The following is a 16249-nucleotide window of genomic DNA, read 5'->3' as shown; positions in this document are numbered from 1 at the left end:
AACAAAGTATTTACAAAAGACAAAATCAAAAGTTTTATTAATAATGCTTGGAAGCGAATCTAAAAACTTACCTAGTAATAATTCTGTGCTTTTGGTGCTGCTAGCTGAGCCTTCTTGAGACACCCCATCACTGCATCCAGAAATCCCTGAAAACTTAGAGGGAACCACTTCTAAAGGATTGTGGATAGTCTGCTCACACCAATCAGAATATGGAATATCTTGAAGGTCTGAAGAAAAAAATGGTTTCAATGAAAGCATCATGGTGGCTTAATTCCTGTGTTTATACATTCTAAAAGAGAGGAATCTTTGTAATTTGTTTTCAGTTTTCAATAATTATTCCTCATAATATTTTCAGTGAATCTATATTGCTCAGAATAGTGATTACGCAGGGAACTCTGTTGAAGTCTAAAGAGATTTATAAATAAGGATTTATTTTCCCAAAATAAATAATGTAGCAATATGTGATTATTTTAAAAATTCAAGTAAAGATGTACATAGACTTAAAACTCAAAGTACCTTCTGGACCTTCCACACTCTTCCACCCTTCCTACCCTTATCTAAATGCCATTCTCTACAGTAAATGCCATTAAAAGTTTTGATGTATATAATTCCAGATATTTTGCTATATTATCTTTTTATTCTTAGGTTATATTAGTAGGCTAATACTAATATATTAGTATTCTATGGCTTTCTCCCCCAACATTTATTATTCTATGGCTTGATCTTGCCACATCTTAGTAATATAATTATCACACTTTTCTCGCTTATCTAAAATTCAGTTTATACTTGAGGTTTACATTTACTATACTACCCATCCATAGTAAAGATACTCTAACAAGGGATTTTTAAAGTCAACCACACATCCTAGTTCAAATGCTTTTATTTTAAAAATTTCTTGGGGGAATTACACTAAATGATTAGAGAAAACAGAAATCAGGACATCTTTAGTTATTCTTTTACAAAGTAATACTGGGCAATAAACAATTACACAACCTTAGTGCTATAAGAAATATTGAGGCTATCATGAATGGGATAGTTTTCTTAATTTCTCTTTCAGTAGATTCATCACTGATGTATAGAAATGCACTTGATTTATAAGTGTTGATTTTATATCCTGCTACTTTGCTGAATTCATTTATTAAATCTAGAAGCTGTCTGGTGAAATTTCTTGGATCCTCTAAATATAGAATCCTGCGTCAGCAAATAGTGATAGTTTTGAGTTCTGTTCCTATTTGTATCCCTTTAATTTCTTTCTCCTGTGTAATCGCTCTGGCTAGAGTTTCAAGGACAATGTTGAATAGAAGTGGTGAAACAGCATCCTTGTCTTTTTTAGAAATGTTTTCAATTTTTCTCAGTTTAGAATGTTGGGCTTGGGTTTAGCATATGTAGCTTTCACAATGTTGAGGTTATGTTCCACTATCCCTAGTTTTTCTAGTGTTTTGAACATGAAGGGGTGCTGTATTTTGTCAAATGCTTTTTGTGCATCTATTGAGATGATCATATGATTCTTGTATTTAAGTCTATTGATGTGATGAACTATGTTAATTGATGTCTGTATGTTGAATCAACTTTGCATCCCTGGGATGAACCCCACTTGATCATGGTCTCTTTTTAATATATTTTTGAATGTAATTTGCAGAATTTTATTGAGAATTTTTGCATCTATATTCATCAGGGATATTGGTCTGAAGTTTTCTTTCTTTGATGTGTCTTTGGTTTTCATATCAGCCTCATAGAATGAATTTGGAAGGGTTCCCTTCTTTTTTATTTGTGAAATAATCTGAAAAGTACTGGTGTTAATTCTTTTTTAAAGGTCTTATAGGCTGAGAATCCATCTGGTCCTGGGCTTTTCTCAGTTGATAGGCTTTTGATGATGTTTTCTATTTCATTGTTTGAAATCTATCTGTTTAAATCATATATGTCCTCCTGACTCAGTTTGAGTAGTTGTCTCTAGAAATTTGTTGATGTCTTCAAGACTGCCTATTTTATGGAGTATAAATTTTCAAAATAGTTTCTAATTATCCCCTGTATTTCAGCAGTGTCTATTGTGATACTATACTATTGTTTATTTTCATCAGCATGTGTTTTAGTGATTTTTCATCATGTATTTTAGTAATTTGAGTTTTCTCTCTTTTAATTAGTGTGGCTAGGGTTTTATCAAGTTTACTTATTTTTTCAAAGAAACAACTTTTAGTTTTGTCAATTTTTTGAATTGTTTCTTTAGTTTCAATTTCACTGATTTCAGCTCTGATTTTAATTATTTCCTGTCTTCTACTGCTATTACTGCTGTTTTGTTCTTCTTTTTCTAGGGCTTTGAGATGTAATGTTAGGTCATTTGTTTGTTGACTTTTATTCTTTTAATGAATGAGTTCAATTCAATGAACTTTCCTTAGTACTGCCTTCATAGTGTCCCAGAGATTTTGATATGTTCTATCAGTATTCTCATTTACTTCTAACTATTTTTTTACTTCATCCTTGATTTAGTCTGCTGTCCATTCATCACTCAATAGTATATTATTTAATCTCCAGGTGTTAGAGTAGCTTCTATTTTTTATTTTATTGTTGGTTTCTGATTTCTAGTTTCATTCCATTATGATCTGATATAATGCAAGGTATTATCTCCATTTTCTTTGTATTTAGTAAGAGTAGCTTTGTAGCATAAGATAGGATCCATGTGCTGCTGAGAAGAAAGCATATTACTTGACGGATGAAATATTTAATAAAAAAATTAAATCAAGAATATAGCACTTGTTTAATATAAGCCTTTTTTTCTTAAACTTTCTGGTCTTAGGACTTCCTCACTTTCTTAAAAATTATTGAGGACCTACACAAGCTTATCTTTTTTTTTTTTTTTTGTGGAGTATAGCCATCAATAACTACAACATCATAGGTTCAAAAATATTAACTCATTTAGAAACCCTTTACCTGTTATTATCAATATACTTCATTAAAAAAACCTAAATTTTTCTAAAACTAAAAAAACTGAGAAGAATAGCATGTCTTTTGATTGTAGCAAGGCTTTCACCAGATCTAAACTTTAGAACATTCTGCTTATTTCCTCTACCTGTTGATCACAATCACAACAGATTAGAATTAGCTGTGACTGCCCTGTGGACTGGGCAATCAGGGGGCTAGTCCTTCTATTCAGTGAGTAAAACAGTATAGCAAAGCTCCATATAGTAAGAGTTTTATATGTATTTGTTGAACAAGTAAGTGAAAAGAGAATTTGCATGAATAAAATCATAAGCAATACAGCTAAATGATTATAGCCTTTTCTATTGTGCATTACAACGGACAAAGTTTCCCAAACTCATGGAAAATAATTACAAATAAGTAATAACAGAATAATTATAGCATATCAGGAAGCTGGACAGGGCTGTTCATATTGTGAAGGGCAAAGTCCAGGAATCTGTAAAATGCGGGCCCCACTGGGACATGAAACCAATTGAGGGTATCAATAGCCCAGCACAACCTTATCCTTTTGTGCCACATTGGTGTGTCACCCTTAATCAGTTGGGAAGCTCTAAATTAGAGGAGAAATTTGGAAGACAACGACAGAGAACTATAGTCATCACTTGGTTTCTCTGAAGTTGGTTAAAGTAATATTCACTTAAAAAAGGCATATATAGGTCATAATTTAAACGCATATATACTAATTTGAAATTGCTAATATATATCACCTGTTGATTCATATTAAAAATGTGTCAATCTGGGTCTATTTTATTTACTCCCTAAATACACATCAAGGGTGTCCAGTTACACAAAGCTAGGTATTAGAAATATATAAATGAGGGGCTGGGGCTAAAGGTCAGTGGTAGAACATCTGCCTCACACTGGGCTCAATGCTCAGCACCACATTAAAAATAAATAAATTAATTAAATCTGAAACTAAAAAATTATATATATAAAAAAAGAAATATAAAAATGAAAAAACATATAAAAATGAAAAGACATATAAAAATGAAAAGACATAACAGATTGTTTGCCTGGATGGAACTTACTGGGTAGAAGAGAAATAAATACCAAGTAACAATTACCAGAAGAGATCTGTGTGCAAAGGGCAATAAGAGCAAAAGTGGAGTGCAACACCTGACTTCAGAGAGTCAGAGAACAATTTGTAGATATGGTACTGCTCACAAGTAGGATGAGGACCTGCCAGATAGACCAAGTGTGACTGTGTGTGAGCGTGCATCTGTGTGGGAAGGGGAAGATGAAGAGACAAAGAGAAGACAACAGGGAAAACATGTTTTAAAGGCCCAGGAGTTGTTCAGAACTTCAAGTCAGTCAGTAATGGCATGTCAACTTTAAGAGAGAATGATGAAAACCACTAGACAGATCAGAGTCCTGTGTGTAGGGCATGAGTAGCCAGTAAAGTATTATAAACAAATTAATCATAGGCAATAGCATGAGTGATGAATGGGAGGGCATCAAAATTAGCATGTCCTTAAGGAACAGGCTGAGTGAATGGCCTAAGTCTGTAGCAGTAAGAATGGAGTAAGAGGAGGTGATTGACAAGGTTGGTAAATGACTTCTCACTGGAACAGATTCAAATTCAGGTGGATTCACCTCAAAAGACATAATTACTCACTCACCTGAATGACTACATATTGCACTTAGTTGGTTACTGGGCTGGAAACCCAGAATTTCAATACAGACACAATAAAGGCAATTATCATCTGTATGCTCCTGTAGTCCAGTATCTTCTGTACTTTCTAAAAACAAAGAAGCATCTGAATGGATTGAATTCATTATTTCCGTAAGACTCATCTGCTGTCGTAGCAAGTGAAAAGAGTTTTTTACAAGACCTCCAGTTCCAGATGGAAGACCTGTATATAAGTAAATATAAAACAGTCCGATAAAGATAGTATTAACAAGGTACCTTTTTTCAAGGTTCCTTAAACCATGTGAAATTTTCAAAGAAAGGAATCTAGGGATGATAACCAGAACTCTTTTATGACTCAACATTTAATTTTAACTGGGGAGAAAAAAGAACACTTTGCTAAAAATTATGAAAATAACGATTGAACAACATATGTTATTTTTAAAATGGGGTTTTAAATACAAAATGGAAAACTGAGATACTAATTAATGTATCGTATCAAATATCATCAAAATTTGCCCAAATAAAAGTAATAATTCTAAGTTGTTAAAAAAAAGTCAAGATTATGAAGCTAGTGGGATTCTATATCATGTACAATCTGAGGAATGAGAAATTATATTCCATTATATACAATGTATCAAAGTGCATTCTACTGATATATATAACTAATTAGAACAAATACAAAAATAACAACAAAAAAACGAAAAAACAAACAAAACCTGTGGCTTGCCAGGCAGGGTGGCATATGCCTGTAATCCCAGTGGCTTAGAAGGCTGAGGCAGGAGGATCACGAGTTCAAAGCCAGCCTCAGCAACGTAGCAAGGCCCTAAGCAACTCAGTGAGACCCTACCACCAAATAAAATATAAAAAAGGGTTGAGCACATGGCTCAGTGGTTAAGCACCTCTGGGTTCAATTCCTGGCACCCCCCCCCCCCAAAAAAAAAAACACCTGTGCTTTATATGCAATGTGTTTATAACACATAATAGTTCATAACAAAGAAAGATTATGTAATTAATGAGAACATTTTTATATATCTCTTCATGCCAAAAAAATTTCTTTAACCTATGAGAATTACTGTTATATAAGTTTTATATGTACCACTTTTTTGTTGTTGTAGGTGGACACAATACCTTTATTATTTTAGTATTTTTATGTGGTGCTGAGGATCGAACCCAGGACCTCTTTTCTGTTAGGCAAGTGCACTACCACTGAGCCACAACCTCAGCCTCCCATGTACCACTTTTTAAAAACAGAAAAAACAAATTTAGTTTTTTTTCTTTTTGACAGGCTTGGTATTTAGTTGGAAAAACACTTTAAGTCTTTCAAAAAACCAAACCAAACCAATGGTTTAATTTTAGGGTGACTCAGAACAGTTAATTTCGGTGTAATTTTAAAGTGACCCAAAGGTGGATAAACCAGAAGTTTTAATGTCACCCTACAAAAAAAATTAAGAATTTTATTTTTCATATAAAAAGGGAGCCTTATGAGAACTAAGATTAAGCATTACCTCCTGCATCATGGGCAAATACTCTTGCACCTCGATCATCATGTGGAGGTATATTTTTTGTCTGAAAATAAGGAATATCCTTTACCTACAACAGATACAAATCATGTTAAATCCTGTTATAAAAAGAAGCCCACCTTATGAACATTAAGAAAATTAAGTGAAATACAACTATAATTATTATGGTATGTAAACCTGCAATGAAAAGTTTATTAAAAATGTTAAATTGTCAAAACTTGACAGAACAATCCTTAAAGGCTTTTTATTATAGTCTTGATAAACTAAATAGATATTCAAATAATTATTTTAGCATTTATTTAAAATGTCTTTAGACTTTTGAGCAAATGTGTATTCTTTAATACTACTATATAACATCTAGAGATTTGTAGGTATCTCATGGGATTGGGGTAACTTTCTATGGCTGGACAGCACATGTGCCTTCTTTAGATGGCAAAAATAGGATCAAAGATGAAAAAAAAGAATAAGTAAAATGAAACTACAAAACAAGGTTAGTAATTTATTAAATTTCTACAGGTAACATACAGATAAACAAATGAAACAAGATGCCAATTTAATTTGAGAAGAAAGAGAATAATCTCCTAGAAACCTGGAGGTGTGAATAAAAGAGTGTGGTGTGAATAAAAGAGTATGACATAGTTGATCAAAGTGAATTTTTATCTTAAAATTTCTTTAGAAGAAACTACCTCCAAAAAAACTAAAAATCATCTTTCCCATAATTAGTGTCTACTCTAAATTATAATTTCTAGGAAACAACTTTTACATAGAATATGAAAATATAGGAAGCCAACTCATAGACTGGAAGCGAACTCATAGGGAAATAATAAAAATCATAATGATACCTGGAATATATCATTAATGTCTACTGGAAGAGCAAGACCAATGTAGTCATCTGAGCCGCCATATGTAGCACTGGACACCATGGACCTAACTGAGGAGGATCGCTGCAGGGTATTTTGATTAATGGGACTTAATAAATCTTCTTTATCTAATGATGCATAACTTAAAGCTTTCATGAACCTATAATACAAAAAAAAAAAAAAAACAACTTACATTAGTTTCTTTTTTTTAAATATTAAAAAAGTAGCTGGTCAAATACTAAGCAGTACCATCTTGTTTACTAAAAATGTATAAACACTTAAAAATATCATCTGTTGTAGGCTGATGTACAAATGGTCACCAGCAATATTTTCTATTACTAAAAGGTAAGTTACTGGAATAAATTAAACATCTAGAAGTTAAAAAAAAACTTACCTAGAGATACAGGTATAGTTCATGTATGATTTTTGCAATCACTCGGGACTGCTGAATTTGTTATTATATCATTAATCATATATTTATTAACATTAAATATTATATTTAGAAAAAATAAGATCAATTATTTATCATTCTTTGTGAGGTTATTGCTTTAGTGGTTTCATTATCAATCTAAGATTTATGTAACACAGAAGGTACATCCAATACAGTGAAGTGGAACCATTCATAAATATTACAAGGGAGAGCCTATAAGGCTGTATCATATAATGAAGCACTGATATTTCTACAATGCACTCCTTACTAGTAATTCCATAACAAATATGGCATACTGGCTATAAGATGTGCCTTTGTAATACAGATTCTTTTTTTAAAAAAATTATTTTTTAATTATAGAAAGACACAATACCTTTATTTTATTTATTTTTATGTGGTGCTAAGGATTGAACCCAGTGTCTCACACATGCTAGGCAAGTGCTCTACCACTGAGCTACAACCTAGTCCCGAGATTCTTACTCATGCAACAGACATGTAAAAATATTTACTTGGTATGTGCTTTATACACACAAGTTTTTAATCCCAAAATAAAAATGTGTGTGTGTATGTGTGTGTGGGTATGTGTGTGTATATATGTATATGTGTGTGTGTGTGTGTGTGTGTACATATATATATATATATATGTTTTTTTTTTTAATTTGGAAACCAAGTCTTTAAAAAATGCTCATGCCATCTCATAGTAAATCAAAGAATTATTTCATAAAACACAAAAAATGCTTCATAAAACGTAGCTATTAAGATTATCAAAACAGAAACCACCTAAAATGACTCTTAAATCTATGATTTTCATAAAAGAGATCAGTGGTTTCCAAATTGTACTGTTACACCTTTCCCAAAAACTCTTCAAAGAATACTGGAGCAGGGGGAAACAATTACTGAATTATTCTTCTTCCCAATACCTATTTCAACTAGTATAGCTCCATTTTTTAATCTTTTCTATGTATTAGGTCTCCACCGGAAACGTTTTTTGTGGGGAGAAAAAAAAAAAAAAGCTTATCTGCTTAAAAAGCAACACTAAAAAAGCTTAAAACCACTGATCTAGTCCAGTCTCTACCAGATGAGGTAACTAAGGCCTAGACATTCCAAACTCATGAGCTATACAGCATATATTTGTAATCATGAGCTGTTGACAAGCATGCCTGCCATTTTTATAAATTGTGAGAGGGCCAAAGCCAGTGAGTTTCAGTTATATCAGACATTACTGTGTAATCTTTATATTCTACACCGGGAACAAAATTCAATACCTACTATCAGGAATCCCCTCCTCTATTAAATGTGTAATTACTGAAAGAAGACTGAGAATACACTTAATGTTATTAATAATTTAATGTAAGAGACAGATGGATTTTATAAAGTCACTGCCAAAGATGATAATAATACTAGCTAACTTTTATTAAAGGCTTACTATGTGTCAGACACTATTTTAAGTATGGACATATACAAATCCATTTAAATCAGTATAAATCAATGATTTAAAGCTGAAGAAAAAGTTGTTTAGAAGCAGCTGGCAACAACAAAAATCAGTTATGGAAAATTTTACAATTAAGTTTAATACTGAATTCTTTAAAAGATAAAAGCTAAACTGTTCATTGTGAACAGTTTATATATGGTAGAAAAATCCATGCTGAGTCCTAAGGAGCAAATAATTCATTTAGTGTTTATTAGGTGTCCACTTAATAATTATAAATATTGAAAATAATTTAACTGAAATATTCAGTTACTTAAAAACAAACAAAGAAACAATAACAACAACAACAAAAAAATCCAAAAAACCAAAAACCAAAACCCCCCCCAAAAAAACAGAGGTCAACTTTTGGAGCCTTAAATTGACCTACCTGAAAAGGTTGTTTGTTATTGTAGGTCTTAAGCTCCTGATTCCCCCGACATGCTTCTTTTTAAAATCGATCCTTGCAGAAGCGAGAAATAAATAAAAAAAAGCTCGTGACTTGTGTGTTCTTACAAAGCATGTATGTTTATTTTCAGGGCCTAATGGAATTTTGTATTCCCCCCTCGCAGCTGCAAGAATCCATTTCAAATCATATCGGGTAACAAGGAGCTTATAGCCTACCATAGTAAACAAGTTCTGAGGCTTATGTGGTACTATCAACCTGAATAATGTTTTACGTTTAAATCTGTTGAAATACAACCACTATTTCTTCATTTTTAAATATATATTTGCTTACCTGCTTGGCGTTAGTCTGGACTCAAAACTGTTGGCCTTCATGGTGATGGTATCAGTAAACAGCACATCTTTTGCTGGAGATGCCAAAGCTTCAGAGTGAGATAAGGATGGATGCATTCTTTGCTGCTGTAATCTTTTCAATGTAGCATAGCCAAAAGCATCTCTAGAACTTGTGTAACTGAAGTTACAATCTGCTAAACTTTTAATTGTAGCAATAGAAGGTGCTTTGAGGGACTGTGCTCTTCTAGGAAGTGTATGAGAAGAACCAGGAGGCACCAGGGACACTGAATTTGACTTTGAAAGAGACAGATGGTTAGACTGTGGTGTCAAATAGTGGCTTGTTTTAACAGTTTTCGTACTTACCACAGTACTCATACTTCCACAGTCTGTGTCCATAGTTGTAGCATCTACACCTACTGTCTCTCGTGAAGGACTTGAGCTCATTGAACTTATGCCACTTGTTGTGGTATCTGTATTAAAACTTTGGCTACGAATCTTCATATGTGAACTTGTTGAACTTTCTACAACTAACCTTTCTCGGCTGGTGTTTTCTTTGTGATTCTCTGTACCAAAACTCTTGGTGAATTTTAAGTCATTCTCTCCAATACTTGGAGTACTACCAGTGTCATCAATGTGCTTATTCCCAACAAATGAAGTTTCTAATTGTAATGTTTTCCGAACTGTGGATATAGGTGTGAAATCATCACTATGATTAAAGTCAACGCTGGGTTCCGTAAGTGTTCTGATTCGTCTGTTGCTTGTCTTATTTTCAGATGACATTTTTCCTCCTTTTGGATCACTGCTACTACGATGTTTTTTATTAGGCAAAGTAAGCGAATTTAAAATACGATTCTTCACAAGTTTACTAGAAGCAAAGAAAGGAAATGAATTTTTATCCTTGATGGGTCCAGGTCTATCATAAAATGCCGGCTCTGAATCTTCATTGATGTCAAGGAAAAAGGTACTAGTAGAGCTGCTGCCAAACCGGTCATCCTCCATTATGAACATACCTAGGATTGAAGGGTCAATTAATTAAAGCACATAAAAATAAAAATAAAAATTTCATTTCACTATTAGTGATACCACGTTTCAAGAAAATTTAAAAATCTATTTTAAATTGTACTAGTTATCTGGGGTAAAAAATTAAAATTGTGTTAAACCATTATGCCACATGAAAAGTGCTTCCTTAAAACTCATTTGGATTTGAATAAAATGTAAAATTATGTCATTATGAGGAACTCCTATTATTCCCAAGAAAAGCTATAAGATTCAGTAAGGCACAGCTTACATAAAGTTTCCTTTGACTTTCCAAATACTCAATATGTAATTAAAGGGAAAAAGGATATTTGAGCATGGATGTTTGATCAGCTGGTATAGACTCCATATGCTAGGCAAGCACTCTATCATGGAGGTGTCTTATATAAGACACTCCATAATTTAAAATGTACTGTTTTGCTAAAAATGAAGATGTAGGGCTGAGGTTGCAGCTCAGGGGTAGAGCGCTTGCCTAGCATATGTGAGGCACTGGGTTTGATTCTCAGCATTGCATACAAATAAATAAAGTTTCATTAAAATTTAAAAAAAAATTAAAAAATGAAGATGTTTAAACAGTAAGTAAGTAGCTTAGAAAAAAATAAATTAAGCATGAAACAAATACAGTTAAGTTTTGAAATTACACACAAATGTTAGTATTGGCTAACTTTATGTGAACCTATCACAATACTCACTTGATGGTGCAGATTCACTTTCACTATTATGTCTAGAGCTGGTTGACTCTGAGTTCAAGCTCAAGGTACTTGGGATAGATGAGAGTTCATTACAGAGTTGTTCCACATCATCTGGAACAACTGGCCACAGATGTTTGCGACTATGCCTCACAGCATCCCAGTTGTGACATTTTAGAATATCACAGCCTTGTTTGGTTTTAGCTATTAGCCCAAGTACATATACACAGGTCCTGTATGTAAAAAATGTAATAATGAGAGTTTTCAATTTCTGGTTGAGTGTTCTTGGAGCAACCACAGAACAACCAATTTGCTATATATACATCTGAATTTTCCTTAAAAACTATTAAAAACTGTTTAATTTCTGCAGAATTTATATTAAAACTAGTTAGGAATAAATTAGCAACAAAATCATGCAAATCTTTCTAATGAAAGTAATGATTACAACAAAATTTTAAAAACAACATGTTCTTAGTACAAATATGGAATATCTGGGCATTGAATTACTGGACTTCCTGAAGAGTATTACATACTGCATTTTTCTTGTTTACTTACAAGGTAAACTTTAATATTAAAATAAAAATGGAATAATGATATTACAGAGTTCATTAATCTCTTTGTTAGAATTTATAGTAAACTAACAGTTATGAACTACAAAATACTTTGCTTTATATCTTATTTATGAATAATAATATATGATTAAAAAGATTTCTGGGTTAAATGACATACCCTCTGATGGAAAGAACTTCACACTGTTTTGCAAGTTTTAGTATATCAGGAATCACATTTTCTTCCTGTAGCAAATTGAGACCCCAATTTGATGAGCCAATATTTCCCTGAAAAAAAGAAAAATACTTAAAGAAAATACAAGGTTGATTATTTTAAGAGATGTGACAAGCTACCAAGAAACAAATTTAAAGCCATGAGAGAGAAAAATCTGAAAAAACTCTCATATAAGAAATGTTAGAAATAAATTAATATTCTATTTATCTTAGCAAGAGAACCAGAGCCATAAAAACTAAAAGTTTAATCATTTATTCTGTCAGTGTAAAAATAATATTTAAACTGGCAGAAAATGTTAGTTTTGGAATATTTAAAAGCAAGTTTTAAAAAAATAATTTTAATATTTTACTATTAATGGGAAACATATAAAAAAATCTAAAAATTGCGAAGATCTTACAGAAGTTTTTATTACAAACCAAGGCCCAAAGAGATGCTTTCAGTTTTTTAATTTCTTCCCATTTATCCAAATCTGGTGTGCGAACATTGTGACACAGTTCTGTAATAATATTCTGGAAAAAAAAAATCACATAAATGTACTCCTAAGTATACTTCCTTATTGCACTGTTAAATCTAAGATTTGCTTTTAGTCATTTCTGCACATTTAAAATTCTGAAGTAATTTTATGTAAAATATCTTATTAGAAAACATTAGTGCATAGGTTCTGAGTTCATATTCTTATTAGATTGTGTGACTTTGAAAGTCAATTAACCTCTGCCCTCCTTGATGTCCTAATTTCCAAATTAGGGATTATAACAGTATGTATCTCATAAGGTTTCATGATTTAATAATCAGATATAAAGTGCTCCACAAAGAACATACATATTGCGTAGTATTGTAAAAACGTCATAATTATTATTTCTTTTAAATAGAAACTAATGCTTAGGTTTTATCATATTTTATAAATAATAACATTGAACAATTCATTTAAATTTTTAATAAATTTATTTTCAAATATTAATATAAGGTTATCTTCCTAACAGTCTTCATAGACATAATATAAAAACACATGAAACTATAGAGTATATTTATGCAAAAGTTTGGACTCCTGAGATTTAACACTGATACAAACTGCTAGATCATTATCATTCTCACACATACACATAAATATTTCTACAACTATTTCTTGAATAAAAGAAAAGTTATATTTATTGAAAATACCTAGTTACAAGACATACTATAAACACAGTGAATATACAAACTACACAAAGAACAAATGCTTGTCCAAACCCATTATATTCCATGAAGTATATGAGAATAGGGATGTTCACAAACAGCGATTTTCAATTTGTTGCTAACTGGCAATAACTGAATCTGTTCAGTTTAAATTCCCAATGAGAGCAGGAAAGAAACTTATTTTTTTAATATGTTTTTAAGGAGATTTTAATTTTTCCAATAAATGACAAAGGAAAGCATTTCAGCTCTTTACTGGGTTGCTTATTCTCCATAACAAGTTAGCTTTTCCAAAGGTCACACACAAAACAGAGAAATGCATGCAAGCCAGTAATATTCTTAGGGATTACAAACACAGAATACTTAAGTCAATTATAAGACAGATAACTATAAAAGCAATTAAGCCACTGCCTTTACAGCTTCAGAAAAATTTTTTCAAAGATAATATTTAGCAACATTAAGATTTTTTTTAATATGATTATCATTTAAAATTACCTGTACTTCCAATAAATGACAGCCTGTTTTGTGGTGTACCAGTTGTCCATAAAGGTGTACAGGCAGGTAGACATGAGGACGCTGTAATCTAATATAATAAAGATCTTTAAGATAGCCATTGCTTTATTTAAATATGCTAATTAAAACATTAATAATGTACTGGATAAAATACAATTCCCCAACATATATAAAAATATGGAAGTGTGATGGCATGAAGATTTCTCTGGAAAAATAAGAATTTACTAGGTCTCACAATATGGTGAGAGCTGGGACTAGAAAAAAGTGACTCCTATGAAACATGAGTATGTAGAAAACTAAAAAAAAAAAAGTTCATTACATTTGGTTTTAGAATTTGGTTTTAACTTTGACAATAAGGACTAATAATAAATTATTCCAGACTGGACTACATACCTTTGGTTACTCCGCCGAACATAGTTATCACCATCAATAGGCTTCCGATAAGTAGTAAGTGCTTCATTAAGTTGCTCTTCAATCAAGTCAACATATTTTGAATTATATTCCTAGAAGACAATACTTCTTAAATTGTATACAGTTTCATAATGACATTCACAAAACTTCTGTCAGGTACTTAACAAATTTTAAAAGCATGTTTATGAGAAAAATAAAAAAAATCTGTTTAGAAATTAAAAATTTTTGGAAAGAGGAGAAATGACCACACAGAACAAGTTTCAAGGTACAGGGGTGAAAAAGAAGAGTACTTCTTTCATATCTGAGGCCAGCTTATTCAAAAAACAGACAGTAAAAACATCAAAGACATAAAAAGTAACTATAAGATAAAATGCTTTCAAAAACAATACCACTATAGACATAATTAGCAAGAGTCAAAAACACAGAAGATCCAAAGAATGGTAATACCCAATCACCATCATAATTATGTGACGGTGTCAACAATGATTTATTTATAAGGTTTTGAGTCATGAACTATTTGTCTATATATTTATTATAAGTCTATTTTTTTCAGTAGTGGGCAAATTTTTTTCTATAGAAGGCCAGAGAGTGAATATTTTTTGTAGGCCATATAGCTGTTAACCCTACCAACTGTCATTTTAGAGAGAAAGAAGCTATAGGCAATACAGAAATAAGAATATATGCATTTTAAATAAACTTTATGAACACTGAAATATAAATTTCATAAATTTTCACTTGTCACAAAATACTACTATTCTTTTGATTTTTTTTCAATCATTTAAAGATAGAAAAACTATGCTCAGAAGGTCACACTAAAACAGGCAGTGGACTCTATTTGGCTGGGAGGTGGGTCAAAATTTGCCAACCTCTGACTAAATAATGATCTCAGATAAAAACTGTCTCAATAAAATAGGAGTAAACTAAAGGAAGAGTCATGTTTAACCAAATTTCTGAAACCAATCAATCTCTAATTGGTACTATGAATGATAGTGTTTCTCTTAACTCTAGAAAAAATTTCATCTTAGATACTTTATTACTGTGATTACACAAGCATCTATAGGACACTTACATGTGGCTAAATGCACTAAAATCACCACAGTCCATTAAGTAACCAACCTAAAAAGTTGACAGCTACCCTAAAAGTCAGCTCTCTGAGTTAGTTGACAGACGGAACGCAAAAGTGACTTCCTCCCACCTGTCTTCAAATTTACTTTCACAGTCCTTTACACAATCTTCAAACTTTCTCACAGGAAGAGTTTTCTCTACTTTTTACAGACAACTCTCTTCACATCTGTGCTTTTGATACATTCTATTCTTTGCCAAGAATCCATTTCATCAACTATGTCCCCTTTCCTACTGTTAGTCTCTCCTCTCACTAGGTCAAAAAAATTCTAACTTCCTCACTCCTTAAAACAAAAATTAAGATTTAAACAGTCTGCCTACTTTATGACCTGCTCTAAACTACTGAAGGAAATCAAAAGTAGAAAGAGTATAATGTTCAAGCTTGGGGATCTAGGATTAATTAGCATATTCTTGTCAGCTTCAACATTTTCATTCACAAATCAGAAATGATAGAATGTATTTCATAGGACTGTTGTGAGGACTGCATAAAATACTTAAAAAGTGCTCAGTCCAATGGTAAACAATGTTTTCTTTCCTTTCTCTAATTAGAGAGTAAATTACATTGAACTATGGTTTTATACTTTCCATTACTGCTTAAACTAAATGTTTCTACAATGCAGCACATTTACAATTTTTACTAAAACTGCTATAATAAAATTCACCAATGATCTAATAATCTAATTTAACATCCTGCTTTACAATTTTCATCTAATGTGACTTCATTGGGCCTCTCCTCCCTGAATCATCCTTTACTGATACCATTCTTTTTTTGAGGAGATGGGGTACCAAGGATTGAACCCAGGGGCACTCAGCCACTGAGCCATATCCTCAGACCTATTTTGTATTTTATTTAAATACAGGATCTCACTGAGTTACTTAGCTCCTTGTTTTTGCTGGGACTGGCTTTGAA

At 31.9% G+C, this 16249-nt stretch overlaps 1 protein-coding gene across 3 annotated transcripts in view; it reads right to left on the bottom strand.

The window, feature by feature from the left end:
• The window catches only part of Rictor (RPTOR independent companion of MTOR complex 2), a 116819-nt gene that overhangs the window by 6666 nt on the left and 93904 nt on the right, over window positions 1-16249 (bottom strand). For 2 of the 3 annotated variants that reach the window (XM_046422228.2, XM_058572057.1), the window contains 11 exons: window positions 14200-14309; window positions 13789-13876; window positions 12540-12632; window positions 12070-12176; window positions 11344-11573; window positions 9618-10626; window positions 9270-9341; window positions 6966-7143; window positions 6109-6193; window positions 4593-4826; window positions 72-227 (listed from right to left, as the gene is read on the bottom strand). In XM_046422228.2, coding sequence (XP_046278184.1) covers window positions 72-227; window positions 4593-4826; window positions 6109-6193; window positions 6966-7143; window positions 9270-9341; window positions 9618-10626; window positions 11344-11573; window positions 12070-12176; window positions 12540-12632; window positions 13789-13876; window positions 14200-14309 — 2362 coding nt within the window. The remainder of the gene's footprint in view (window positions 1-71; window positions 228-4592; window positions 4827-6108; window positions 6194-6965; window positions 7144-9269; window positions 9342-9617; window positions 10627-11343; window positions 11574-12069; window positions 12177-12539; window positions 12633-13788; window positions 13877-14199; window positions 14310-16249) is intronic. The other variant, XM_046422229.2, reaches the window with a different exon arrangement.

This window comes from Marmota monax, unplaced genomic scaffold (genome assembly GCF_021218885.2).
Source record: "Marmota monax isolate L192 unplaced genomic scaffold, Marmota_monax_Labrador192_F-V1.1 WCK01_AAM20220418_F8-fsc00077, whole genome shotgun sequence".
Lineage (NCBI taxonomy): Eukaryota > Metazoa > Chordata > Mammalia > Rodentia > Sciuridae > Marmota > Marmota monax.
This window is presented reverse-complemented; position numbering and strand designations above follow the sequence as displayed.